The sequence below is a fragment of the Aquarana catesbeiana genome, linkage group LG02, assembly GCF_042186555.1.
Source record: "Aquarana catesbeiana isolate 2022-GZ linkage group LG02, ASM4218655v1, whole genome shotgun sequence".
Taxonomy (NCBI): Eukaryota; Metazoa; Chordata; class Amphibia; order Anura; family Ranidae; genus Aquarana; species Aquarana catesbeiana.
The window spans coordinates 55754713-55781709 of record NC_133325.1 but is presented as its reverse complement, the minus strand read 5'-3'; the positions used below and the strand labels follow the sequence as shown (position 1 = coordinate 55781709).

Here is a 26997-nt window from a genome sequence, read left to right as displayed (position 1 = left end):
GTTTACAGTGCACAGTTTAGTGAGGCATGCTGAAGAGTTGTAAAAGTGGGTGGAACTCCACTTTAAGTATATTGACCATTTTTTAATTTAGAGTTTTCTTTTGGGAAACTTAAATTGGTGGGTTTAGTTCTACTTTTAACAAGTTGTGTTCGTACTCTGGTGGACATTGGGTATCCAAAATGTGCAGAGCTATATTCCGGTGCACAATGATGTCCTAATGTATATTTAAGTAACAACTCCTTCTTTTTTTTGATTTTACTTTTTTTTTTTTTTTTTTGTTTTTGTTTTTTTACACATTCTGACATTTTATATTTTTCTTTAGTTCCAAAAAAGTTGGCTTCACATCCGCAGAAAAAGAAAAAGATAACTTGAGGAATGGAACTTTTTCCCCTCCAAAGGTGAGAACACAAAATTAAACAGGTTTGAAGCAGGCATTTCTTGGTGTTCATTTCCGTTTGTGATTCGGAGGTTGGGGAAGAACACCTAGGATATGGTTTCATTGGGATTTCAAGTCTCTGTGGAACATTAGAACCACGTCTATAGGGTTTTGTTTCAAAAAGAAGAAACCTGGAGGGATCCCCTCTCCTACACCTCATTTATTACAATTAATCTGAAGTTTGAGTTTGGTTTTTGTTGATGTTGTGTGTAACCACCTTCTTCTCTAGTGTGTTTATTGCTGAGACTGCTCTCCTCGTTCTGGTCACCATAATGACTGGGGCCTAGGGGAAAAAATAAAACATTTTGGATTACTCACCAGAAAAGAAATGGAGAGAGAATCTTCCCATGCTTCTGGTGACAACTTTAAGGCCCCTTTCACACTGGGGCGGTGGGTGCGTCGGCGGTAAAGCGCCAATATTTTTAGCAGCGCTTTACCATCAATTTCATGGCGGTATTTGACCGCTAGCGGGGCGCTTTTTCCCCCTCGCTAGCAGCCGAGAAAGGGTTAAAACCACCCGCTAAGTGCTGCTGCAGCTGCACTTTGCCGGCGGTATAGCCATGCTGCCCATTGATTTCAATGGGCAGGAGGGGTGTATACACCGCTCCTTCACCGCTCCAAAGATGCTGCTAGCAGGACTTTTTTTTTTTTTCGCGTCCTGCCAGGGCACTGCTCCAGTGTGAAAGCCTTTGAAGAAGAGACCGGAGCGGCTAAAGGATTTCCCTTGCGTCTAAAGGATTTCCCTTGCGTCTAAAGGATTTCCCTTGCGTCTAAAAGATTTCCCTTGCGTCTAAAGGATTTCCCTTGCGTCTAAAGGATTTCCCTTGCGATTTCCCTTGCGATTTCCCTTGCGATTTCCCTTGCGATTTCCCTTGCGATTTCCCTTGCGATTTCCCTTGCGATTTCCCTTACGTCTAAAGGATTTCCCTTGCGATTTCCCTTACGTCTAAAGGATTTCCCTTGCGATTTCCCTTACGTCTAAAGGATTTCCCTTGCGATTTCCCTTACGTCTAAAGGATTTCCCTTGCGATTTCCCTTACGTCTAAAGGATTTCCCTTGCGATTTCCCTTACGTCTAAAGGATTTCCCTTGCGATTTCCCTTACGTCTAAAGGATTTCCCTTGCGATTTCCCTTACGTCTAAAGGATTTCCCTTGCGATTTCCCTTACGTCTAAAGGATTTCCCTTGCGATTTCCCTTACGTCTAAAGGATTACCCTTGCGATTTCCCTTACGTCTAAAGGATTTCCCTTGCGATTTCCCTTACGTCTAAAGGATTTCCCTTACTTTTGAGGTTTCCGCTTACTTTGTTAGGAATCTAGTGAAGGAGGATGTCTTAAATGGGGCACGTATAGCAAAAAAAAAACTCCAGAGGGTGTGTTACCTACTCCCTAATCTATCTAGAATGGGGAAAAAATGTTTTTGATATTATTGAATATACATGGAAAAAAAAAGTCCAGTTTATGTCCGCAGGAAAAAATTTGTACAGGTCTGTCCTCCTCCTTCTTTTTTTTTTTTTTTTGATCTAAACTGATGTGAACTGACGATGCATATGCAAACTGATATAACATGAACTGAAGACATGCATACAAAAGTTATGTAACCTGAATAGGTATTCACCAGTTTTTTATCTTGGCAAAAATGTGATTGAACTTTATGATGGCCATGAAAGGAGAATTGCAGGACAAGGACAAGAATGTGTCTCGGATATATTACAATTAAAAACAGAACAAGATATGATCAGAAGCAAACTCAAAAAGGATCACAACTCCCTAACTACCCAGTGGGATTTTTTTATTTTTTTTCTCTTTACCCATCAACAAATTCCTATTATGCAATGTGTATGTACACTATATTACCAAAAGTATTGGGACGCCTGCCTTTACACGCATGAACATTAATGGCATCCCTGTCTTAGTCCGTAGGATTTAATATTGCGTTGGCCTGCCCTTTACAGCTATAACAGCTTCAACTCTTCTGGGAAGGCTGTACACAAGGTTTAGCAGTGTGTCTATGGGAATGTTTGACCATTCTTCCAGAAGAGCATTTGTGTGGTCAGGCACTGATGTTGGATGCAGTTTCCACTCTAATTCATTCCAAAGGTGTTCTATGGGGTTGAGGTCAGGACTCTGTGCAGGCCAGTCCTCAACCCCAAACGCTCATGTCTTTATGGACCTTGCTTTGTGCACTGGTGCGCAGTCATGTTGGAACAGGAAGGGGGCCATCCTCTTGTTCCCACAAAGTTGGGAGCATGAGATTTTGTCCAAAATGTCTTGCTATGCTGAAGCCTTAAGAGTTCCCTTCACTGGAACTAAGGGGCCAAGCCCACCGCTGGAAAAAAACAATCCCACACCCTAATCCAAATCCCCCTTCACCAAATGATTTGGACCAGTGCACAAAGCAAGGGCCTTAAAGACAGTTTGGGGTGGAGGAACTTGACTGTCCTGACCTCAACCCGATAGAACACCTTTGGAATGAATTAGAGTGGAGCCTGACCTCACCAATGGTCTTCTGGAAGAATGGTCAAACATTCCCATAGACACACTCCTAAACCTTGTGGACAGCCTTCCCAGAAGAGTTGAAGCTGTTATAGCTGCAAAGGGTGGGCCAACTCAATATTGAACCCTATGGACTAAGACTGGGATGCCATTAAAGTTCATGTGCGATAAAAGGCTGGCGTCCCAATGCTTTTGGTAATATAGTGTATGCGTGCATGTATATCGTTTTTTATGAATTCCTGAAGCATCAGGTAAAATTGTACATCAAGCTTCATTGGATTAAAGAGGTGCAGTTAAATTGTATCAAAGACAAAAGTATCAGGCATACATACATAATTCAAGATCAAAATCAAGTCCCTATTTTTGTGCAAAGACCAGGCATTTTCATTTTATTCAAGGTATGGTTTAGCAGGGTTTAACAGTGTTGGATTTTAGGTTAGCATAAGGGTCAGGTTTTAATTTTGGGTCCTAAAATTAACCATTTTTTCTAACCATTAATAGTCTGCTTACTGGACAGGAAGCGAGGGGTAATTTTTTGAATGGAGATAACAAAAAACGAAAAAAAACAAAAAACCTTAAGGAATATAAACCATTTCCTACTTTATACAAAATGTGAATAGTTCTGGCTTTGGACATACCAAGTATGGGGATACAGTTAAGGTTTTCCTAAAGGTTACAGATAAAATTTAGGGGTTGTTTGGAGTCAGGTGCTGAAGGGGTTAGAGTATGTAAAGACCCTTTTTTTTTTTTTTTTTTTTTTTCTTCAGTTTTTAATAGTTTTGAACTGTTAAAACCCCTGCCAGACTATTATATTGTCTCTTCCCTGTTTGGGGGAGCTTTCACTTCACTTTTTCTCCCTGTGATTTAATAAGTGAAATTAAGTCTTTACAAAGTGAGGGGAATTTCCCTTCTAGACAACTTTTGTTACCGGAAAAGGTTCCCCCAGTGGATGATTTCCCCTGAACTCTCTGAAGGAAATTGCTTTCACTTTATAGAGATTTCTTTTCCCCTCCTGTTCCTCCTTTGGGGCAGGAAGTTCAAGTGAAATTTCCCCCAACTGGACACACTTGGCAAAAAAAAAATGCATAAAATGTATGTGCTTTAACCCTTCTCTTTTTTTTCCAAAACTTAAAAACACATGCCTATACATAACTTTTTAAAGGTATGTTTAGAGAGAGGGTTTGTCAAGTGCTAAATGTATCCTTTTTTTCTTTTTAGGCAAGACAAAATCCATTCAATTCTGAAGGCTTAGATGAGACAGACTACAAAAATGAAGCTCCAAGCCTGAATCCTGAAAATGTTCAAATGAACGGGACTGAAAAGCCTAAATCTGGTAGGAAATCTCTTTTCAGCTTAAACTAAATTTCTTCCACAGTCATTGCTTAGTTTGTCACTTGGAATATATATTTTTTTTCACAGCCCTTAAATGTCGATTGATTACAAAATAGTTGGCTGGTCAGGTATTAGTCTAGCTAGAGGCATAAAATCTTGGCTTTTTGACTTCAGTACACTTTTTGTTGCTACTTTATTCTGTCTAAAATGAAAAGTGTGCCCATTTACCATAGCCACCAATCTGATAATTATGATTTGTGAGATGGCAACAAGATGAAATATTGAATCTAGGTGCCAAACACTGAATGACCAAACTTTTGGTGACTTGAATGCTACATTTTAAAGCATACTTGTAACCTTAAGACCTCCTTCACATGGGTGCTTGGTGCCACACAACGTAATGAGGCCTACAAAGGTTTAACCACATCTCGCCCGGCCAATAGCAAAATGATGGCCAGGCTGTGGCTTTCCCGTTCTGACTGGAAGTCATACGATGTTCTTCAGAACAGGCCGCTCATGCGCACCCTGGGGAAACCGGTGGTGCGGTGTGTCGCTCGGACATGGTGCATCTCCGATCATGGTAAAGAGCCTATGGTGTAGACTCTTTACCATGTGATAAGCTGTGTCCAATCGCAGCTGATCAAAGTGTAACTAGAAAGTGCCAGTTATCGGCATTCCTCTATTCGCACTGATGGCGCATGAGTTATAGGAGAGCCGATAAGCGCCTCTCCTGACAGGGGGGATCTGCACTGATAATCAGTGCAGTGATTAACAGTGCAGCCCCATCAGTGTTGCCCACAAGTGATGCCAGTCAGTGCTGATAAAGCATGGAAAAGAAGAAAGGTAACAGTGCTCTCTGCAGGGACAACTCAATCCATACACCAGGTCCACTCACAGGTGCCGAGGTTCGATGTGTCCCAACACACTCCAATGCAACAGTAGTAAGAAGAGCCGGCAAAACTGTAATCCTTGAAGTGTCCTTTTATTGGTACATCAGAGTGACAATAAAACAAAGCTGACGCATTTCGGCAATAGCCTTAGTCGTAGCTAGTTTGAAACAGATATGGCAAAATCCCTCCTTTTTTTTTTTTTTTGATCCTCTCTTAAATTGCATCCCCCTTTTTCATTTGATCCTGCCATTAATTGCATCCCTCCTTTTTTGACCCTCCCATTAATTTAATCCCTCCCCTTTTGATCCTGCCATAAATCCCCCTTTTTTTTTAAATCCTGCCATGAATTGAATCCATCCCCCCTCTTCTTTTCTTTTTTTTTTTTTTTTTTTTTTTTGATCCTGCCATTTATCTTGACTTTACATTGTGTTGCTACAACAAAGTATGTTACTTGAACATGAGTCTGCATTTTCTCCTTCTAAGGAATACATTTCTCCATTGGAGTAATAAGGTCCTAATATCTCATGTAGCATTTTTTTCTACACACTACTTTTTGGCTCAACAAAATAACTTTTTATATTGCCTTTTTTTTTTTCCTCTCCCTCTTCTCATGCTGGCTAAAAACAGGTGTAGTCACTAACCACTTGAATAATTGGTGGTATCAATTAAATATGTTAATTTTCTGTGACACTAGCCTGATAGGCCAATTTTTGTAGAGATGGAGTTTGCATATGTGTATGTGAGTGTATAGATTTATATTTTTTGCCATGTCTGTTTTAAACTAGCTACAACCAAGGCTATTGCTGAAACGCGTCAGCTTTGTTATATTTTCACTCTGATGTACCAATAAACGACACTTCAAGGATTAGAGTTTTGCCGGCTCTTCTTACTACTAGTACCAATTAAAGGCTACGGATCGGTGCCCATCAGTGAAGGAGAAAACTTGATTATTTACAATGTTTTCAAACCAAAATTAAAACTTTTTTTTTTTTTTTTTTTCATAAGTTTAGCAAAAAATAAACCCAGTGGTGATTAAATACCACCAAAAGAACGCTCTATTTGTGTAACTAAAAACTTAGTTTGGGTAAAGTGTAGCATGAACTTTGCACAATACAAAGTTGAATAATACTCTTGCTATAGCTGTAGACCATTTACATACCACCTTAAGCCAGTTTGAAATACTGCAGAAGATTGTGTCCCTCATCCTGTCTTGTTGATAGGATGCTGCTAAGACACTCCAGCTGTTAATTTTCACCTCCACCATCAAAGGGGTGAGCTTTTTTTCTGGTTAAAACCTACTCACAGACCAAATCCTGGTGCTTATGGTATAATTGTACATTAAAAAATAAATAAATACAAATTTCCCCCAGATTTTGTTTTTTTCAATTACTGCATGGAAATATTCCACATCTTGGCAATATTGCAGAACCCCATAACAGTTGGTTATACATCTTACAGATGTAGTTGTATGCTGAGTGACCATAGAGAAAGTTCTTTTCAGGCACTTTTTGGTAAATGGGACCCCTACCGCTGCTTAATGGGAGTGTTCAATCATATTGAGCTCTACTGCCCCCTAGCTGAAAAGCAAGGCGGTAAAAGTAACAATCTCTCCTTTCTTTTTTATTAACCTCCTTCCAGACCTAGAGAAGAAAGTGTAGGTGTATTCCTGCTGTAAATATTGTAATACCTGATGTTTAGAACATGATTGTCCTCGTAATGAGGTGAGCATGTCATCTGTGATTTCTATATGGAGAACTTCATTGGGCTGCACGGTCTACTGATCAGCAATTTGCAGCTGATGGATGTTCTAACTCACTGTGTTGCTGTGCATCTTGTGCTCTGTAATGAACACAAGCTGATGCAAATTGTTGTAAAAATGTTGTGTGATGATGGTGTCCGTATATAAAGTGAGAGTTTCTGATCGAAGCCTATATTTAGATCTGTTAATGCATTTCTCTGTTTTTATAAATACATGTGGTGTGCCGAAAAGTTTTTTGGGGGGAAATTGCATTGTGAAATAGAATTTTATAAACTGTTGTAATTTTAGACACCGTTTTTAGACAAGCATACATACTGGGAAAATGGGAAAGGGAAATTTTTTTTTTTTTTTTTCACTTTTTAGAAAACAAATGCACATTTTTGCAGGTAAGTAAAAATGTGCATAAAAAATGAAAAAATATATACATATGCCTGGCACCCGCAGGTTGGCAAAAGCAGGCCCCCACAGCACGCGTGCCCCCTGTATATACGCAATTCTGCACAGGAGGGCCACCCAGTAGAAGTATATCTACAATGGGGCGCTCTTTAAGTGGTTAAACACTGCATGGGATTTCTGTGCATTTATTTTATTTATTTATTTTTCTGCTTGAAGGGGTGTAGCAGTACCCCAAACATTTTTTAATGGTAAAGAGAGGAAGCTAATCTCATGAAAAAATATTTCTCTCCGCTTGGCTTTAGCCTTGTAAGAGATGTTGCACAATGTCTTCACAAAGGGTGCAGTGGAGGCCATTTTTCCAAATCCATGCAGAACCTTTATTTTTATTTTTTTTTTAAGCTGTAACCTATAGTGAATGCAACCCCCATGCTGTGGGGTAGGTAGAGATATGTGGGCACTGCTGTATTTAGAAAAGGGTGCCACGTTGGAGTGCTGCTAAGCGGCTTGCCTTCTCCAGTGTTGGCAGACTGGAGAGGCCCAGTCTTGTCCGTTTCATGGACACACAAGACTGGGAATGAATAGGAACAAAGTCAATCCTAGTTGGCTTTTTTGAATCAGGGGGGAGAGAGAATACAGTTGTAACTGTCAGCTGTCAGTCACAAAGTATAGTGTTGTAGCTGCCATGATGTTGTGGGCTTGTGTTTTTTGTCAGTGACAGTGATGCTTTCCAGCATGACCATTCACCCCACAAGGCAACAATTACAACTGTACTTTCTTCTCCAATCCTAAATAACAGGCAGGTGGAAGGGTCTGTGCTTCAGTCACTTGCGTTTTTGTGATAATTGCAGGGGAGGCACAGGGCTTCAGTTAGATGACAGCGCTTCAGAATGAAGAGGGATGGCTTCAGTGCTGGCTGTAATTCACCTATAGGAACAGTCATAAATTGGGCTTCAGCATGGGATGGAGCTACTGGCTGTAATTCACCTATAGGAACGGTCATAAATTGGGCTTCAGCATGGGATGGAGCTATAACCAACGTTGACGGAAATAAAAATAAAAATTTTAATAAAAACCACTGCACACATTAACGATACCAAATGCTGTGGAATGCGCCGTCAGTTTTCCCTCCCCCATCCATCCCCGGAAAATTCAACAGAAGTTTAAAAATTCTGCCAATACGTCGTCTTTATACTGCCAATCAAAGGGAAGTCCTGCTTATGACTTCAGCCATGGGACTGTTTTGATGTGCTAAAGGACAATATCGAAGGTCTCTGGCCGTCGGAAGAGCACATTGCGTGAGGAGAACTCTTGACCTATTGGAAAATCTCCCTTCTAGCATAGCCAAATCTTCATTCTTCTATGGAAAATGTGGTGACTATACATTTGCCAGGAATAGATTAGGATTGTGGGAATAGCCGTTCCAACTGTGAGAACGGGAAGATTTCCCCTTACTCTGTCTTTGGGAGTCGTATTCTCTGTATCTTTACAGCAGAAGTAGCTAGCAATCTGCAATATTTATTATCTATTTTTTAAAATATATTTTTAATGCTGAACTCCAGTCAACTGCAAACGAAATGCAAAAAAAAGGATAGAAGGTTTACCTACCAAAGTATTTGTATTTCTGTCTGACCAGTCTTGACATTTACAGAAGTGCCCTATAGCACAGTCCTGTCTGGCAGGGAAGACCTGATTTTCTATGCTGCAGCTCAGTAAGATCTTGTTGGCAGCTAGCTAAATGCTCCATTTTAGTTTATGGTTGGCAGTATTTTGCATGCAGTGCGTTGACGCGTGATTCGCATTTCATTTTATCACACTGTTTTTTACTTTTATTTATTTTTTTTTTTTTACTTTATTTGACGAGACACAACATTCATGTGCCTGCACAGCAGTATTGTGCACTACAATGTCATGCTTTTTCATTTTTCTGCCATTAAAATGATGCCTATCTGCATTTTACGGTTACTGCACTGTATCTCCTATCTGCATTTCAGTGTAAAAACCAGAACAATTGTATTCTGCGTGCCTTTAGTGCCAATCCATTGCAGAAAAACACAGGTCACCGTGAGCTCCAACGCTTATAGGTCTTGTCCCTCCCCCAGCCTGTGACTGGGTTGTGAAAGGAGTAGCAGCAGAATGGTGAGATTATCACTCTGCTCCCTGCTCCTATTGGCACAACTGATTGGCTCTCTGTGCTGCTTCTTCATGTCTCTGTGATCTGCTGTACATGGACTGCAAAAGGTTGGTACCAAGTTCATTCAAATTTGAGTGCAAACATGGTTTACAGCAGTAAAAGAACAAAAAATAAAATAAAAAAAACTTTAAACATGTTAATGCTTACAGAGATGCATTAATTTAATGTTGTGTTTTGTTTTTTGTTTTTTATCTGCCCGGAGATCAGCTTAAAGTTTTATTTTTTTATTTTTTTTTGTTTTTTAACATTTTATTTTCTGAACAGCAGTAGAAAACTTACACTGGCAGGTGGCAATGTGCATTACATTATAGCTTGTGGTCTTTGCTTCACGCCCATTCTAAGTGGCCTGAACTGTTCACGCAGATAATGTATGGAATCCATGTAATGTAACCAGTAGTTGGCATGAACAGCTGTGCTCTATGCTCTAATGTCTTGGTATATCTGTTATATGTGCTTTGTGCATCCATCTGTCAGCATTTCTTTTTTTCTTTTTTTTCGACTTGTGATCATTATTGTATAATCCTAAAAAAACAAAATACAAAAATAAAAGCAAATTGCAAACATCAGTCTGTCTTTGATTATTTTATAATTAGACTTTCCTTTTTTTTTTTTTTTTTTTTTCTTTCCTTTTTTTTTTTTTTTTTTATTAATGCATTGCTGTTTAGTTATGCATGCTGCCTTTTTTCATTCTTGCCCTTATTTGCATGTCTTTTTCAGACATCATGTCATCGTTAGCTAAATACGGTGTGAAATTACCTTACCCAGAGCTATCCAAAAGCAGGCTGAACACACCAAAGGCTCAGGATGGCAATAATTCACAAAAGGAAGACATGCCAATTCCAGTGCCGAAGCCAAGAACTTTCAAAGTGAATGGTCAGCCGCAGGATCGCTCGAACTCAACGCTTAAGCGGGATGACTCTTTAAATGGTACGGGCAAACCTCGAGGAATTTTAAAACGCAGGTCAAGTTCAAGCTCTACAGATTCTGAAAGTATAAGGATAGCTCAGAGCGTTGAGCCCAACAAAATAGTTTTGCCCGGTTCCCCCATACTTGAAGCTGGGCAGAATAACTTCTTTGATGAAGAAGACGCAACCTCTGATAACACTCCAGACAGACTCAAACAAGTAAGATTCTCTGAAAAAATTCAGCAGAGGCCACCTTCTCCAATCCCAGAACCATACAGTCTCAGAGAAGTCGGTGAATATGGAATTTTGGATCCAGGTTTATCAGTCAATGGTTTAGATAATGGACTCGAGGACCACAGTGATTCGGAAGACTCCACACTAGACCGAGATTCTTCTGCTACTGAAATGTTAATTAAGATTCTTGAGCAAAATGCTATGCTAGAAAACCAAGCTTCCGCTATCGAGCAACCACCTTCTTTGGAGAATGAAAGGAATCAGGTGGCACCAAAGGAAGACTTGAGTAAAAATGATACGTTAAGGCTTGAAGCCAGTACTGACATAAGCATAGATCCCCCATCAAATAATTTTTCTGGTAAGGGATTCAGAGAATGTTTTGCATCACAGACCATTCGATCCTTGGGCGTGCATACATTCTCCAGAGTCATTTTAGAGATGGCCCATCAATGGTACATCTAAACTCAATAAATCAAACCCGCATACATGCAGCTGTTGGTAAATAATTGACATCACCAAGTATCTTTGAATTAATTTCTTGTTTACAAAACAGAAAATGTAATTTTTATATTGTAGAAAGCTATGCTACATGTGTGGGTTTTTTAATTTTTTTTTTTTTTTTTTTTTTTTTTTATCCCCCCGTCGCGTTTTTGTTTAGAAAAATTATTTTCAAAAAGGGTTTTGGTTTTTAGTTTTACCTCGACTTCTGCTCGCACGACATTTTCACGCCATGTAACATAGCCCTACAAAAATTAAAAAAAAAAAAATATCCATCCACCTCTCAATCATGAACTTAAGTCCTGTGTAAATTAACGTTGGTATAATTCTGTTTATAATCAAGCAGGAAGTACCGGTTAATCTGTTTTCTGATGAAAAATGTAGTAATTTATATTATCACTTGTGATTCATCATAATCAATACTTTTAATGTTTTTTTGTTTGTTTTTTCTCCTCCAAATCCAATGTGACGTGTGTGTGTGTGTGTGTGTGTGTGTGTGTGTGTGTGTCTCTATACTTGTATGAGTTTCAAGTTTATCAAATGATTTATTTCATTTGACAATTTTGACCTAAGAAATAAATCCTCCCAGAATAAGTTATCAGTTTTGAGTGGACTCTGGCAGGCCCAGTCACATTGTTCAACTTCTCAGTACCCAAAGGAGAAGTCCAACAAGCCCCTTTTCCGCAAAGATCTATGCCAAACCAATCTATTACCGGCATCTTCCCGAATCCTAGACATAGAATATGGTACAGGCTGGTTATGGCTACTTATGCAGCTCTGTGAACTAGATTTGGTATGCTATGTAGAGAGGAGAATTACCACCAGAAACCAAAAAAGTTATACCAAGTCAGTCCTTGATCAAGTCCTCACAAAACTGGTAAATCCTCCTTTTTTCTTTTTTTTTTTTTTTTTTTTTTTTGTGAACGTAACATTTTAAATGGTATTAAAAAAAATCCAGCATTTGTTCCCTCTCCCTAAACTGGCTAGTAAATAATTATTTTGTTTTATTTTGTAGGCAAGGAGCCTCTCTATGCAGTTGTGAATAAGCCTTCAGCAGCCGCCTCTCCAAGTCAAGCACAAGGTAAGGTGTTGTCTTTAAGTCTATTTGTGGACGTAGGGTACCACTAATTTGGCATGCGTGAATGGATATAATTTAACAAAATACTGAATCATGTGATGAGTTAGAAATTGCTTAAATTATGCATGCAAATTGACAATCCAAATGATGTTGATGCCTTCATAAGACGGTGGAGAGTGTAAAAAGACTAAAGATATTGCCAAATTTTTACCTGGCTAGCCTTCAAACTTTCAGACAGGTCCCCCTTGTTCTTAATAGAGCAGAAATAAGTTGCTGTGTTTAATTTGTGAGTCCAAAATGCTCTGAATAGCCTTTTTGGGAGGCAGAATGATCTTTAGATGGTGTGACTTTAAAGTGCACGTATGCCCAGACTATGAACCTTCAATTTACACATTCTCAACTAGAAATAAAAATTAAATAAAGCCATTCCTTGACTTGTACTATGAAGTAATTTGTTTTTAATGACCGCAACACTGACTCTAACGTCATAATTTTTTTTTTTTTTTTTTAGGGCTGGTTCAGGCCCTGTGCAGTGCGATTTGAGCTGGTTTTATTTTGAACGGGCTGAATCGCACTGTGCAGCACCAAATGTTGTGCATGCAGTACTTTAACCCCTTCCTGCCCAGGCCAATTTTTCAGCTTTCAGCACTGTCGCACTTTGAATGACAATTGAGCGGTAATGCATTGCTGTACCCAAACAATTTTTATAAATTTTTTTTTTTTTTTTTTTTTTTTTTTTGAGAGCGATAAAGCTTTCTTTTGGTGGTATTTAATCACCACTGTGTTGTTGTTGTTGTTGTTGTTGTTGTTGTTGTTGTTGTTGTTGTTGTTGTTGTGTTTTTGTTTGTTTGTTTGTTTGTTTGTTTTTAGGTTTTTTTTTTTTGCTAAACAAAAAAAAAAAAAAAACCTGGAAATTTTGAGAAAGTTGTTTGTTGTATAAAATTTTGTAAAAAGGTAACTTATCTCCTTCACTGACGGAGCGGTGCTGACGAGGAGGCACAGACCCCCTCCTTAGAAACACCAGATGATGTGTGTTCACATCGTATGGCTGGCAGGCTGCCAAGATTCTGTTGCAATAGAAAATCTATAGAACAAGAACTAAGATTTGTGCCTCTGACCATTAATTTTTACACAATGCCTATAGCTATAGGGGTGAGTGAGGGCTTGTTTTAACTGTTTTTAGGAGCAGCCGCCGCAGTTATACTGCGGCAGGTTGGCTCCCCTGCGTGAGACTCCTCCAGCGGTGCGCGCTCGCCCCTGACGCGTGTCCCCGGTGCGAGTGCCCGGCGGGCACCCGCGATTGCTCCTTACAGAACAAGAATGGGGGTGTGTGTGTAAATGCTCAAATCCCGGTTCTCTTAAGGGAGAAGAGACAGATCGTGTGTCATCCGTCTCTCTCTCGTGTCAGTCCCATCCCCCCTACAGTTAGAACACACCTAGGGAACACCGTTAACCCCTTCCCTGCCAGTGACATTTATACAGTAATCGGTGCATTTTTATCGCACTGGTCCCAAAAATTTGTCAAGTGTCCGCTTTGTCTGCCACAATATCGCAGTCCCGGTAAAAATTGCTGATCGCCGCCATTACTAGAAAAACAAAAAAATCAACATGCCATAAATCTATCCCCTATATTGTAGACGCTATAACTTTTGCGCAAACCAATCAATATACGCTTAATTCCTTATTTTAAAAAAAAAAAAAATGTAGCATACATATCGGCCTAAACTGAGGAAAAAATTTGTGGGTTTTTTTTTTTTTCTGTTTTATTTTTTAAATTTTGGGATATTATAGCAAAAAGTAAGATATTGTGTTTTTTCAAAATTGTCGCTCTTTTGTTTATAGCGCAAAAAATAAAAACCACAGAGATAATCAAATACCACCAAAAGAAAGGGGGGGGGGGGGGGGAAGGACCTTCATTTTGTTTGGGTACCAGGTCGCACGACTGCTCAAGTGTCAGTTAAAGCGACGTGGTGCTATATCGCAAAAAATGGCCTGGTCATTGAGCAGCCAAATCTTCCTGGTTAAAGTGCTTCTACTGCTTACTCAGCATATGTATTACTTTTTAGTATGCATAGCCAGGCCACAATTTCAGTTTCATGTGAAGTCTGCGGCCAGCCTATGGACATTCAAATATTCAAATATTTACATCTTAAAACCAGCCCTGACTGACCTGTGCGTTGGGCACCGCAGAGCAATTTATTGTCACACTTTTTTTTTTTTTTTTTTTTTTTTAATGAAGACCCTCTGGTTTAGTTGTTGGATTCTAGTAACATTATCTCACCCTATTCTGTTTCCCAGCAGTGACTTGACAGCCTTTTAACCTATTACAATGTAATAAAGTGAGTGTACTGTTTAACATGGGAGGCTACCAAGTCCTTGCTTGAAAGAGACCTCTATATAATGGTTATAAACTGTAGTTTCATTTCACCTCAAACTATATAATTTTTTCTATATTAAAATTTAGAAGACCTCTGGCTAAAAACCCTTGCTTGGATTGGGTAGATAAGATTTTCTCCTAAATCCGCTTTTATTTGTGAAACTTGAGCAATTTATTTTTGAGAATTTATTTAGTGTTGCATATATTTTTTTTTCTTTAACTCCGAACTAAAAAAAAATTGTGTTGAAAATGAAAAAATGAAAAATACATTGTAGCATATAAATTTATCATATAGCAGTTGAGCTGCAGGCTCATTTCCACACATTTACTTGTATGTTCATATCTGCTTTGGTAAAGAAAAGCTTGTTTACATAGCTCAAGCTTAAATTTACAAAATTACAACTCCTTCCACCTTCACTGTTCATAGGGGCATTTTAATAAGAGTCTAAAGGCAAACATCTGCTGTTGTGCTCTTTAGAAAACTTCTGTTCTGTAAATGCTATGTAATGGATGCACCCTATATTAAATGTTTGACAAAATAAATGTTTTGGTATGCGATAAAAAAATAAAATAAAAAGTCAAACTTTACATTTAAATAAAACTCACCCAAAACCAAAGTTTTTTTTTTTTTTTCCATTTAAGATTCAAGAAAGTTGGGGGTCTATTTTACCCAAAACCATTAACCACTTACGGACCGCCCACCGTCGTTTTACGTCGCTACTTTGAAGAGGAATACTGTTATGGCAGCACCTAGCTGCCATAACTCTGGTATCCTCTTCTTCAGCGGGCGGTCCGCTTCAAGATAAAAGTGGTCCCTTCGGTGGATTCGCTGCAAGATCACTTTTATCGGCGGCGGGAGAGGGCCCTGTCGCTCTCCGGTGGCCTCCGCCGCTTACCGGAGCCGGCGGCAGAGGCGATCATGTCCTGTCCCTGGCTTGGCATGGAGACGAGTGAGGGGAGGATGGCCCCCACCCATCTCCATACCACTGCAGGGCGGAAGCGACGTCAAAACGTCACTTCCGCCCATAGCTCTTAAATGGATTTTTTTTTTTATTGCATTTTAGTGTAAACATGAGGTCTTTTTGACCCCAGATCTCATATATGTAAGAGGTCCTGTCATGCCTTTTTTATATTACAAGGGATGTTTACATTCCATGTAATAGGAATAAGTGACAGATGTTTTATATTTATTTTTTTAAAGAACCGTGTAAAAAAAAAAAAAAATAAATAAATAAAAGGTAAAATAAATAATGTAAGTAAGTCTAAACGTGCAACCTGTAGAATTTTTTTAAATGTCGCCTATGGAGATTTTTAAGGGTAAAAGTTTGTCGCCATTCCATGAGCGGGCACAATTTTGAAGCGTGACATGTTTGCTATTGATTTACTCGGTATAACATTATCTTTCACAATATAAGAAAAAAATGGGTGTTAGAACCCCCAAACATATTATATTATACAAGTATACATTTTTAGTATGTAAATGTTTGTGGGTTCTAACACCCTAGAGAATCTTCTAAGTAATTTTTCTAGCAAAAAAACAGTTTTTACCTTGTAAACACCAAATCTCAGAAAGGGGCTCGGTCCTTAAGTGGTAGTTCCTTCAAGATTCAATAAAGTTGGGCGCCCTTTTTTTTTTTTTTTTTAAGCTGTTCTTCAGTTAGGTTTAAAAAAAAAAGTCAGCAGCGATTTAACCACTTCAATACCAGGCACTTTAGCCCCTTCCTGCCCAGGACAATTTTCAGCTTTTAGTGCTGTCGCACTTTTAATGACAATTGCGTGGTCACGCTACACTGTACCCAAACAAAAATTTTATAATTTTCTTCCCACAAATAGAGCTTTCTTTTGCTGGTATTTGATCACCACTGGGGTTTTTATTTTTTGCTAAACAAACTAAAAAAGACCCACATTTTTGGGAAAAAAAAAGTTTTTCTTTGTCTTGGTTATAAAATGTTGTTTTCGCCTTCACTGATGGGCTCCGACAGGCGGCACGGGCACCTTTTTGGCAGCTGTGGTGGCACATCTGATGGGGCTGTGCTGATAATCAGCACAGACACCCCCCCCCCCCCGACAGGGAGAGCTGCCGATCGGCTCTCCCTGTCAGCACAAACCGAGGCATGCCGTTTACCGGCTCTTCCTGGTTCACACGATGATCAGCTTTGATTGATCACAGCTGACTACGTGGTAAGAAGCCTCTGTCAGAGGCTTCTTACCACGATCAGAGATGCGATGTGTCTCCCTGCGGGAGAGCGCCGACGTGTTATCCTGCTGGACGTCATATGACGCCCAGTCAGGATAACAGAACCACTTCCTGACCATCAATCTGCTATAGGCCAGGCAGGAAGTGGTTAAAGGACACTTAGCTGTTAAGGGATCCAAGGCTGTCCTCACTCGAGCCGTTTCTTCGCCGGTCTTCCGGTTCCCAATGCCAACATGTTTGGCGTGGGAAGCTGGCTTTGAAGCCGCAGGGAGTCACAGCCAGCTCTGTGTGAATGGTCCCGTAGCCTCCTGGGACCCGTGATGTGTCCCAGAAGGTTGCAGGGGAGGACTTCTAGAGGAATTGCTTAGGCAATTACAGCAAAAGTGGGAGCAGGTACCTAAGAGAACTAGGTTCTCGCTCCCCACCCCCCAAAAAAAGTTCTAAATGAAGAGAAAAGGAGGTGGGGGGCGGCAGGGGAGGGTGACGCAAAGTAAAACTTCCCCTTCAGGGTAAAGTGTATCCTAATCCAACTTTTTAAAAAATTTTTTATTTATTTTTTTTTTATAATGCAGTGTGAAAAGATTAGAAGTCATGTTGGGTTTGTATTGCTGTCTGTATCCCCAATGGGGATATTTTACCCCAAACCCTTCAGTTGGGGTCCCTATCAAAGACATCGCTTAAAGTAGAAGTTTACCATAACACTAAAATCTGTAAATCTACAAGCATCCATGATCTAAGACTAACCTATCTAGCCCTGTAAAGAAGAAATTGCTATACATAACTTTATTGAAGCCGGTCCAGTCCGGTCCCACGCTGAGCTGTTAGCGTCAGCTTCGCTGTGAAGGAGGGTACGGAGGAGGCCGCCGACAACGGAAGCCCCATAGTAATGCTGTGGGTGTTGTCACTTCCCTTGTCGGCTTGTTGTCACTTCCCTTGTCGGCTGTCCCCTCTGTAGAGCTTATGCTGCTGGAGACTGCACCGGAGCCGCTTCAAAAAAGGTATGTATAGCGATTTCTTCTTTACAGGGCTAGATAGGTTGGTATTAGATCGTGGATGCCTGTAGAATTAGAGATTAGTGTTGGGATGAACTTCTACTTCAACATCAACAAGTTGTAGTTGGGGAAGCCTTTTTTAATGAGTAAATGTTCAAAGGCATCCTACAAATATTCTAGAAGGTAATCGGATGCAATAGTTATCAACACAAAATTTAGACCACCACCTCTAGATCTGCATTCCTAATGTCCCATTTTTAAGTGGATTGTTGTTTTTTTTTTTTTTTTTTTTTTTTTTTTTAATTATCCATTTACTGTCTTCAATTAATTAGTCTATGTAAAAGCTGCTATAAGTTTCAAACACGTGGCAAGGAAAATTCTTGATAAAACCTAGGTCAGGGCAACAGCCAATCGGCTAGCATTTCGGGAAGCAGTATCCACAGTGGAAGCCCCTGTATCTTGGACATGACAGCTATCCTTTTAAAGATAGGGCAGTTGATGCATAGGTATTCCAACTGATACAATCTGCCAAAGGGTTTGTATTTCTGTTCAGCCACTTGTGTGATTTAGGCAGAGAGCACAGTCAGGTTGCTGATCTATTTTTTTTTTTTCTGGCATTAACCAGTATCCCTAACTTGCTACTGGACTGTGACGGGGAGGCAGCACACTGATTATTTCTTCACTCTGCACTCTCCCTTGCAAGCATATTCTAACTGTTTGGACACCATGAGCTAATGTGAAGGCAGAACATCAATGTCTGTGTGATTCTCAATGTTTAATTGGTATAGATGCACAGAGGTGTAACTAGGATACAGCAGCAAGTATAGCTGCTCTCGGCACAGAGACGGAATAAGATGCAGTTTTACTTGAGGGACTCAAAAAATACTTTAAAATGCCTCTGAGGTGTTATAAATGAAAAATTGAATCCACCTACAATTGCTGTATTTTACCCAAAATTGCATTTTTGGGAAATCTAGCATGTTAAGATGATTGGCATGCCGAAAATGGGTTAAAAAAAATTTAGTCATGGTCTGGGTTTTTATTTTGTGGGATGGAAGGGGATTAGGGTAAACTCTGTGGCCGAGATGTATAAATCTCTAGTTGCACCTCTGTAATGGAATGCTCAGTATGCTTATTTTAGCTGTGTTGCAACTGTAGCATCTAGAAATACAGTTAATCTTGGTTTTCCCACAGACTTTGATATGGACGATGCCCTCATGGAGCCAAGGTTTCATGGCCAAAGAGGGAAGACTCAAAATATTTACCTAAATGAGAAGCCGCTGGAGTTTGGAAAAAGCTTTAGTGGAGGAGGAAAAGTAACATTTGAGTCCAACTATCCTAGTAAGAAGCACAAAGAAAGCTGCAGCCTTTCCAGTGAAGAAGATCTGACTCCAGAAAGGGACAGAATTTCCAAAACCTCACCCAGTAGCATAGTAAATAAGCCAGTGGCTATTACCCAAGACGGCGATGATCCTGTTGAATCTGTTGCACTCTGGAGACAACCTTTTAAGTTGAAGAACCAAGAACCAAGACTGCCTTCTCCTGAATTGACCGAAGAGCAGAAAAGCGACGTTAAGGCTAAAGACTCATTTGGTAAAACCTACTCAGAAAATCCACCTACTTCTAAAACTGCCTTTAAAGAAAATAGCAAGGAGACAGAATATAAGTCTATAGTTCTCCAAAATAGGTATGGTGCTGAACGTAAGCCACTTGGATTAACTGCTAACTTAGTCCAAAATGTGTCAGAACCTTCTAAAACTAGTGGTCAGCTAGATTCTTTGCTGCATAAAAATAAAGGCAGACAAGACTTGCCCAGATCATTACCTTTTAACGTGATGTCTTTGAAAGAGAGAATAAATGAAATGCCAAGGGAACAGATGTCAAACCCTTCCCAGTTTCAGAGCTTAAAGCATTTCTGGAATGTAGAGGAGAAAAATCTGCCCAGAGAAACAACAGTTACATCACCAGATAAAATCCTCATGCATGTCTCAAGCAAAAATAAGCCCACTAGATCTGATATTAGACGAAGAAGCTCAGAGATACCAGCAGATCAAGTCATACTCCCGAACACACCGGACAACCTTTCAGAAGAGGAGCAGACTTCTCAGAAAGTAGCTTCGTGGTTAGCACAAACACCGACTGTTTATGTTGATGGTCAGATGGATCAAAATGAAGATCAGTTATCTTCTGGGAAGGACATTGTAGAGCATGTCCAAAAGTCAGCAATACCTAAAAAATCTGATTTTACAAACACTCTTCAAAAAGGCAGAGAAGAGGCTTTGGAAGGACCTAAGATAACAGAAACTGAAAAATCCAAGACAGATGAAATTCAAATGGTGTCGCAGGGGGATCCTGACTTGGGGTACCGCAAGCAAACCACCATAACATTTTCTCCTATTTCACAAAATTACATGGAAAGGAGAGCTCCTACTACAGATCTTAAAATGACAGACAGAGGTTTTTATAGCCGGGTTGTACAGATGAGTAACAAACCTTCCCCTGCAAAAGAAACGCTCAGTGTGGAACCAAAGAATAAACCTTATGATGAAATTATGGGTAAAACAGTGGCTCCAGAAAGGTCACCCAGGGATTCTAGAATTGGTTTTGAGACGCTCAATAATGGTATTTCAGATAAAGAATTAAGCCTGCCCAAAGAGGAAAGTGAGACAGAGGAAATAATAGAGAAGTCAGCAGTACCCAAGAGTCTAGATCAACAGGATTTTATCTTTGCTCTGAAAAAACTAGAAATTGAAGCCTCTAAACAACCTCCTCTTCCAGATTTTGAAGTGAAAGGTCAAGGTGAGATACCTAAAGAAGAAATAACACAAAATACAGTTACTCCTGTGAAATCATCATTTAAAATGGGCTTTGAACATGTTAGCTCAGCCAATGCTACTAATGAGCTTGAGAAATCTACAGATCAGGTAGAGGAAATAATAGAGAAGTCAGCAGTACCCAAGAGTCGAGATCAACAGGATTTTATCTTTGCTCTGAAAAAACTAGAAATTGAAGCCTCTAAACAACCTCCTCTTCCAGATTTTGAAATGAAAGGTCAAGGTGAGATACCTAAAGAAGAAATAACACAAAATACAGTTACTCCTGTGAAATCATCATTTAAAATGGGCTTTGAACATGTTAGCTCAGCCAATGCTACTAATGAGCTTGAGAAATCTACAGATCAGGTAGAGGAAATAATAGAGAAGTCAGCAGTACCCAAGAGTCGAGATCAACAGGATTTTATCTTTGCTCTGAAAAAACTAGAAATTGAAGCCTCTAAACAACCTCCTCTTCCAGATTTTGAAATGAAAGATCAAGGTGAAATACCTAAAGAAGAAATAACACAAAATACAGTTACTCCTGTGAAATCATCCTTTAAAATTGGCTTTGAACATTCCAGCTCTACCAATGATGATGCGTTTGAGACACCTACAGATCACTCTGTAAAATTCCAACCTCAGCGTAGCTATGCATCTAGTAAAGAATCTAGTACTGAAGTTCCCAGTTACATGGAAGAAACTATAGAAAAGAGCACAGTACCAAGTAAAAAAGATAATGAAGATCTCAGTATTGCTTTGAGAAAGCTGGAGCTTGAGGCCATTGAACACCAGTCTGATGAATATGTTGCTGGCGTCAATCAAGGGGTTGAGTTTGAGAAGCCGGAAAGTAAACTGGCTTTGCAGACCAACTCGGGGAATCATTCTGATATAAATTATCCATACTTAAGTAATGATGGGAAAAGCGTGGATGACCTGGAGCAACCACCAAAGGTGTCCTCGTATGGGTTAAAATGGATGTCTCCAACTCGGCTAGACACATTTGATGGACAAGGAAAGCTTTCAGTTTCCGAGGAACAACCAATAGAAAAAAACCTAGTTGAATCTCAAAGCAGTGTAGACTTTCACAGCCGCTTAATGCGATTGGAGGAACAAGCCAAGATTCCTGAAGACCCTGAAGATCTCTTGGATGACACGGTTAAAGTTTCCCAGTTTCCAAACCGAGAAGTAGTAATTTCCAAAAGGGTGTACTCAAGCATCGAATCGATGCCATCAATTGAAAACTTCAGTGGGAGTGGGAAGGCTAAGGAAGTTTATTCTTCATGGAATACACCTCAAGGCATTCATGATCCTAAATCACATGACTATTCTCACTATGAAGAGCTGGCAAATTATCCCCACTCTCCTGAACTCTCTGGCTCATACACGGGAAATGGAAATCTGCCATGTGAGAATTTTTTTTTTAATTTTAATTGTTTCACATAATTTTATGCAGAACGGTAATAAATTATTATGGTTGTTTGAGATAGGCCTAAATGCATTCATTCATTAAACTATTAGACGTTTCAAGTTATCCCCTTGACAAGTTATCACTTATCTATCAGGGCTCTTTTTTTTTTTTTTTTTTTTCTTATATTCTGTGATTTGATGCATTAGTTAGCCACCTGTTGAGATGAATAGTTGCAAAACAGACTAGTTAATTACAATGGTCAGTTAAGGAATTGCTAAAGACAGTTTAGCTGAGGTTGCAAAAGACTAAAGAAATCTGAGTGTGTGTGCTAGGATGTGTGGGTGTTTTTTTAATTATTTTTTTATGCCAAAAACAAATGCTAGTTTAATTTCCCTGTAATTCAACACTTTGTAACTTTAGTTCCATGTGTTGAAAGCAAGAGAGATATAAAAGCCCAATATTCTAGGCTAATGCCACCCATCTGACCATATTTAGGGTGTAAAAGCAAGTTCAGAGTTTCTCCACCTCAAATTTTCTTTTTTTTTTTTCTTTTTTTTTCAGAAGCCTAGGGTTGTTCTCCCTCGCCAGCTCCTGTAAAATTTGAAATTGGCATGGCATAGGTGGCTGCAATTGCAGCACTGTGGCTCCTGTCTGCCACCAATGCAGAGGGACTTATTTTTTTTTTAATAGAAATCAAGTGTGGAAAAATCTCTGCCCTCATTCATTTTCTGCAGCCCTGTAACAGAAGCGTCATACCTTGGTACAGACAAATGGTTGCAGAAAGCGTCAGCAGTAGCCTTTGCATTGCATTCTGTCTATATTGATCACAGGTGCAATGCTTTAAAGCAGTTCATGTTGCACTCCTGTGACCCGTTTTCAGCAGCAAACATGTAATGCTTTAAAATTGCACACTCATGGAATGGCAACAAACTACGGTACTTAAAAATCTCCATAGACTACGCTTTAAACAGTTTTACAGGTTACCAGTTTAGAGTTAGAGGAAGTCTAGCGTTAGAATTATTGCTCTTGTTAGAACCTTTGCAGCGATGCCTCGTGTAGTGCAAACGCCGTTTACATATGCAGGCGCAACCTACGCATGCATTCGCTTCTGCGTGCAAACAGGAGGGGACAGGGCGCTTTAGAAATTTTTACTGTCCCTGTTTGTTTTTAAAATCCATTTTATTCCTATTACAAGAAATGTGATCATCCTTTGTAGTAGGAATAAGGTATGCAGGTCCTCTTTATGGAGACATCTAGGGTCAATAAGACCCCAGATATCTCCTCTACCCTGGAAAGCATGAGATCCACAAAAAATAAATAAATAAAAATTGATCTCTGCTTTCTAGAGGAAAGTGTTTACATCAGCCAGAGCCAAATGTAACGTTATGAATGATGCTACTTCCGGCCTCCTGAGATCATACAGCTGGCCGGGGGCCATACGGTCCCCGGCCAGCTCTATGGTAACCCAGGCCACTGACTGATTGGATCACCGGCTCCCGATCGCACAGGGAATGCACCGTTCGGTGGTGGGAGGGGGTGGCATCCAGCGGCTGATGAGCTGCTAGGATGGCTTGTACAAGACAGGGAATTGCTGGCTGAAGACAAAGATATCTTTAGATGATGCCTGTAGCGGCATCATCCAGATATCTCCACTTCAAGTCCAGAACTTCATATGATGTCCTACAGGCGGTAAGGGGTTAATGTAGCTTTGTATTCAATGATGCATCAATTATATTTTTATGTAAGCAGTTTATGTACCTGAATTTGACCTCATAATATAAATATATAGATAGAGATATATATATATATATATATATATATATATATATATATATATATATATATATATATATATATATATATATATATATATATATATATAAATATCTCCACTGAGGAGTACAAAAATATCACTAAAACATTATTCCAAAGCATGCTAGGGTAACATTTAAGCCCCTCCACCTTTTGTAGGAATAGTGTTTATGTGGTTTTAGGCTGTAGCTCACTGTATGTTTATCCATTTGCACCTTGGAATTGTGGGGTATTCTTAGTTTAGCCGTATTTAACTAACGCATTTTGGAGAAGTGTTGGTTTCCTTTAAAACTGTGACCCAAATTAATGAAGTCTTCTTTGCAATTCAGCATCATATGCATTTCCTCTACATCCATTTTCTATCTAGATTATCCTCGCGACCCAGGTGCACAGCTGGATTGATGGTATGAAGAAAGAGGGGAAAGATAGCAGCTCACATAGCAGGCAATCCAGAGTGTATGGTCAGGGATACAAACAGGACAGGGACAGAAATAAACGAATTTGGAACCTAACCCTTTGCTACTCAATTCAAAACTAAAAAGTTTCAGTATACGTAAACTTTAAAATGTAGAAATGGAAAATCATAAACTTTAGCATTGCGTCACTCTGTCCCTCACAAGATAAAACATTAGATTAAAAGCTTGCATTTTATCTAAAGTGGTTCTAAAGGCAGAAGGTTTTTTTTTTTATCTTAATGCATTCGATGCATTAAGATGAGCCTTCAGTGTGCAGCAGCCCCGATAATACTTAACTGAGCCTTGTCACTAGCCAGCGATGTTTAACGAGAGATTTGGCTGTCCAGGACGGTCCCTTCTCATTGGCTGAGACAGCAGCGAAGCCATTGGCTCCCTCTGCTGTCAATCAGTCAGTGAGCCAATGAGAGGGGGGCAGGGCTGAGCCTTGGCTCAGTGTTTGAATGGTCTCGGGTGCCTCCATAACAAGCTGCTTGCTGTGGGGGGCACTCGGCAGGAGGGAAGAGCCAGGAGCGCCGAAGAGGGAGCCGAAAAGAGGAGGATCTGGGCTGCTCTGTGCAAAGCCATTACACAGAGCAGGTAAGTATAACGTAACTTTTATTTATGATTTAACATTAAAAAAAAAAAAAAAAAAAAAAGCCTTTAATATCACTTTAAGTACTTAAAGTCCACTCTACAGTTCGTGCCTTTCTGTTCTTTTCTGGCGGCATTAACTACAGAAGCAAATCTGTGTTGGCCTGGTCAAGCTGCATCCTTGCTCCTTACCTTGGTATCTACAGAATGCCTTGCCCAGACATGATGTACCTGTAGCCAGCCTGAGACATAATGTGTAATTTAAAGTGTACCGCTAAGCAAAAATTGTAGGGATGTAGGGAAGGATTAGAACTTTTTTTTTTTTCAAGTATTTATTGCTGTTACCCCCTCAATTATGTACTGGTGATTGTCAAGATGTGAACAGGTGAGGTGAGGACATCTGATCTGGAGACAAATGTTTAAAGCAGTAGTAAACTGCAGGTGGTTAAAAAAATAAAAATAAAAAAAATAAATTCCTTACAAGGCAATATCTGCTAGTATGCATCGCATACTAGTAGATTAAGAGAAACTTAACTTGGAACGAAGTTGACCAGTGCCGCGATGTCACCGCTGAGAGGGCTGACCTCTTCCCCCGGTCTTCCTTCTGGGTTCGCGGCTTCCAGCTACATGAATGGCCGAGGGCTTGATGACGTCACTCTGTAAGCCGGATCTTCGGCGCGCATGCGCTGGTGATGTCATTGGCTGCATGCACTCTGAATATCTCCCAAACTGTGCAAGTTTAGGAGATATTCACAGTACCTACAGATAAGCCTTATTATAGGCTTACCTGTAGGTACAAGTGGTGTAATAACGTTAATTCTCCTCGCTGTGTGTAATTTCCTCTAACTTCTGTTAGGTCTCCGGGGCAGGAGGGGGAATTTTGCAGAGGTTTCAGAGGGCAAAAAAACTTGCATAGGTTTCAGCTTTTCTCTACTTTATCCAAAACTTTTAAAACAAAATTAACTATTCATGCACTTAAATGTGCACCAATGTTATAAAATGAACTTGGGTCACACTTTTGAATTTAGTGTTAATCCAGAGATCCCGTATTTGATCATTTTTGTTGAGGTTCCATTCAAAACAAGATTTTTTTTTTTAATGAAACAAAACTGTTTTGCTTGAGTGATGCAAGGTCTGCAGACTCCCTAGGTGGCGTCATCTTCAAGGCTTAGCATCTTCAGCCACCTTCTTTGGTCGGCGCAAGATGATCTATTGGTGTACAATAGAAGTGCTTTTCTGTAGAGATAAAAGTCCTTACCCCCCCCCCAAGTTAAAGTGAAACTCTAGGCAAAAACTTTTTTTTTTTCGTTTTGGCTAGAGCAAGGGAGGCTTTTAACACCCATCAGATTTTTTTTTTCCACCACCTGTGTCCCATTTCAGAGATTATTCCTTTCTTCCTGTCCCATAGCCGAATAGGAAGTGGGAGGAAATCCCTGCAAATTTACGGGAATCCCTTGGAGCCCCCCAGGTCACCAGGACTAGTGGCCCCATTGGAAGATTTCCCCTTTATTACTTTCTGGGGACAACCCAAAATTTGGAATTTTCTTTTGCTTTTCAATGATGACGATAAACAGGACAAACCAAGGGGGTGAATCTCCCTAACAGGGGCACAGGCAGCAATAAAAACTGACAGGTGTTCTAATCCCTTTCCAAAACCTAAAGAAAAAAGTTTTGCCTTTTTAGTTATACTTTAAGATGCACTTTTTAACATGTCGCCATATTAAGTTGTAGCTAATTTAGAGGGATAAAATGCATAGGGTTGAGATGGCTTTTTCCTGAATTAATGTCTTCCTATTGGTTGTTTATACTCTAACTGTTGTAATTCCTTTTATGAACAGGCAAACTCCCAAGAGCAAAACTGCTTTCATTTTTCTAGGAACTTTGTGGGGTTTTTGTGTTTGTGGGTTTTTTTTTTTTTTTGGGGGGGGGGGGGGGAGTTTAACTTTTGGGTCATACTGCCACGTTCTAGGGGATTGAACACTGGCAAACAAACTGTGGGCCAGCATGCCTTATTTTCTTAATAGCTTCACGTCTTTTTATCAGCTTTGCTGTGTAAAAGACCTTACCTGTTCTATTTATACTTGCACCATTTCTTTCTTTTAGGACTTTTATTTTTTTAATCAATCCTTTTTTTT

The 26997-nt window shown here is 39.7% G+C and overlaps 1 protein-coding gene across 13 annotated transcripts in view; it reads left to right on the top strand.

Annotated features, from left to right (window-relative positions):
• LOC141126887 (synaptotagmin-like protein 2) overlaps nucleotides 1-26997 on the top strand; it is a 129575-nt gene that overhangs the window by 44209 nt on the left and 58369 nt on the right. For 5 of the 13 annotated variants that reach the window (XM_073612927.1, XM_073612928.1, XM_073612929.1 and 2 more), the window contains 5 exons: nucleotides 323-398; nucleotides 4150-4264; nucleotides 10217-10426; nucleotides 12152-12217; nucleotides 18975-22001. In XM_073612927.1, the coding sequence (XP_073469028.1) occupies nucleotides 323-398; nucleotides 4150-4264; nucleotides 10217-10426; nucleotides 12152-12217; nucleotides 18975-22001 (3494 nt within the window). Of the gene's footprint in view, nucleotides 1-322; nucleotides 399-4149; nucleotides 4265-10216; nucleotides 10427-10671; nucleotides 10997-12151; nucleotides 12218-18974; nucleotides 22002-26997 lie in introns of those variants that run through there. The other 8 variants (XM_073612936.1, XM_073612935.1, XM_073612938.1 and 5 more) reach the window with 5 other exon arrangements.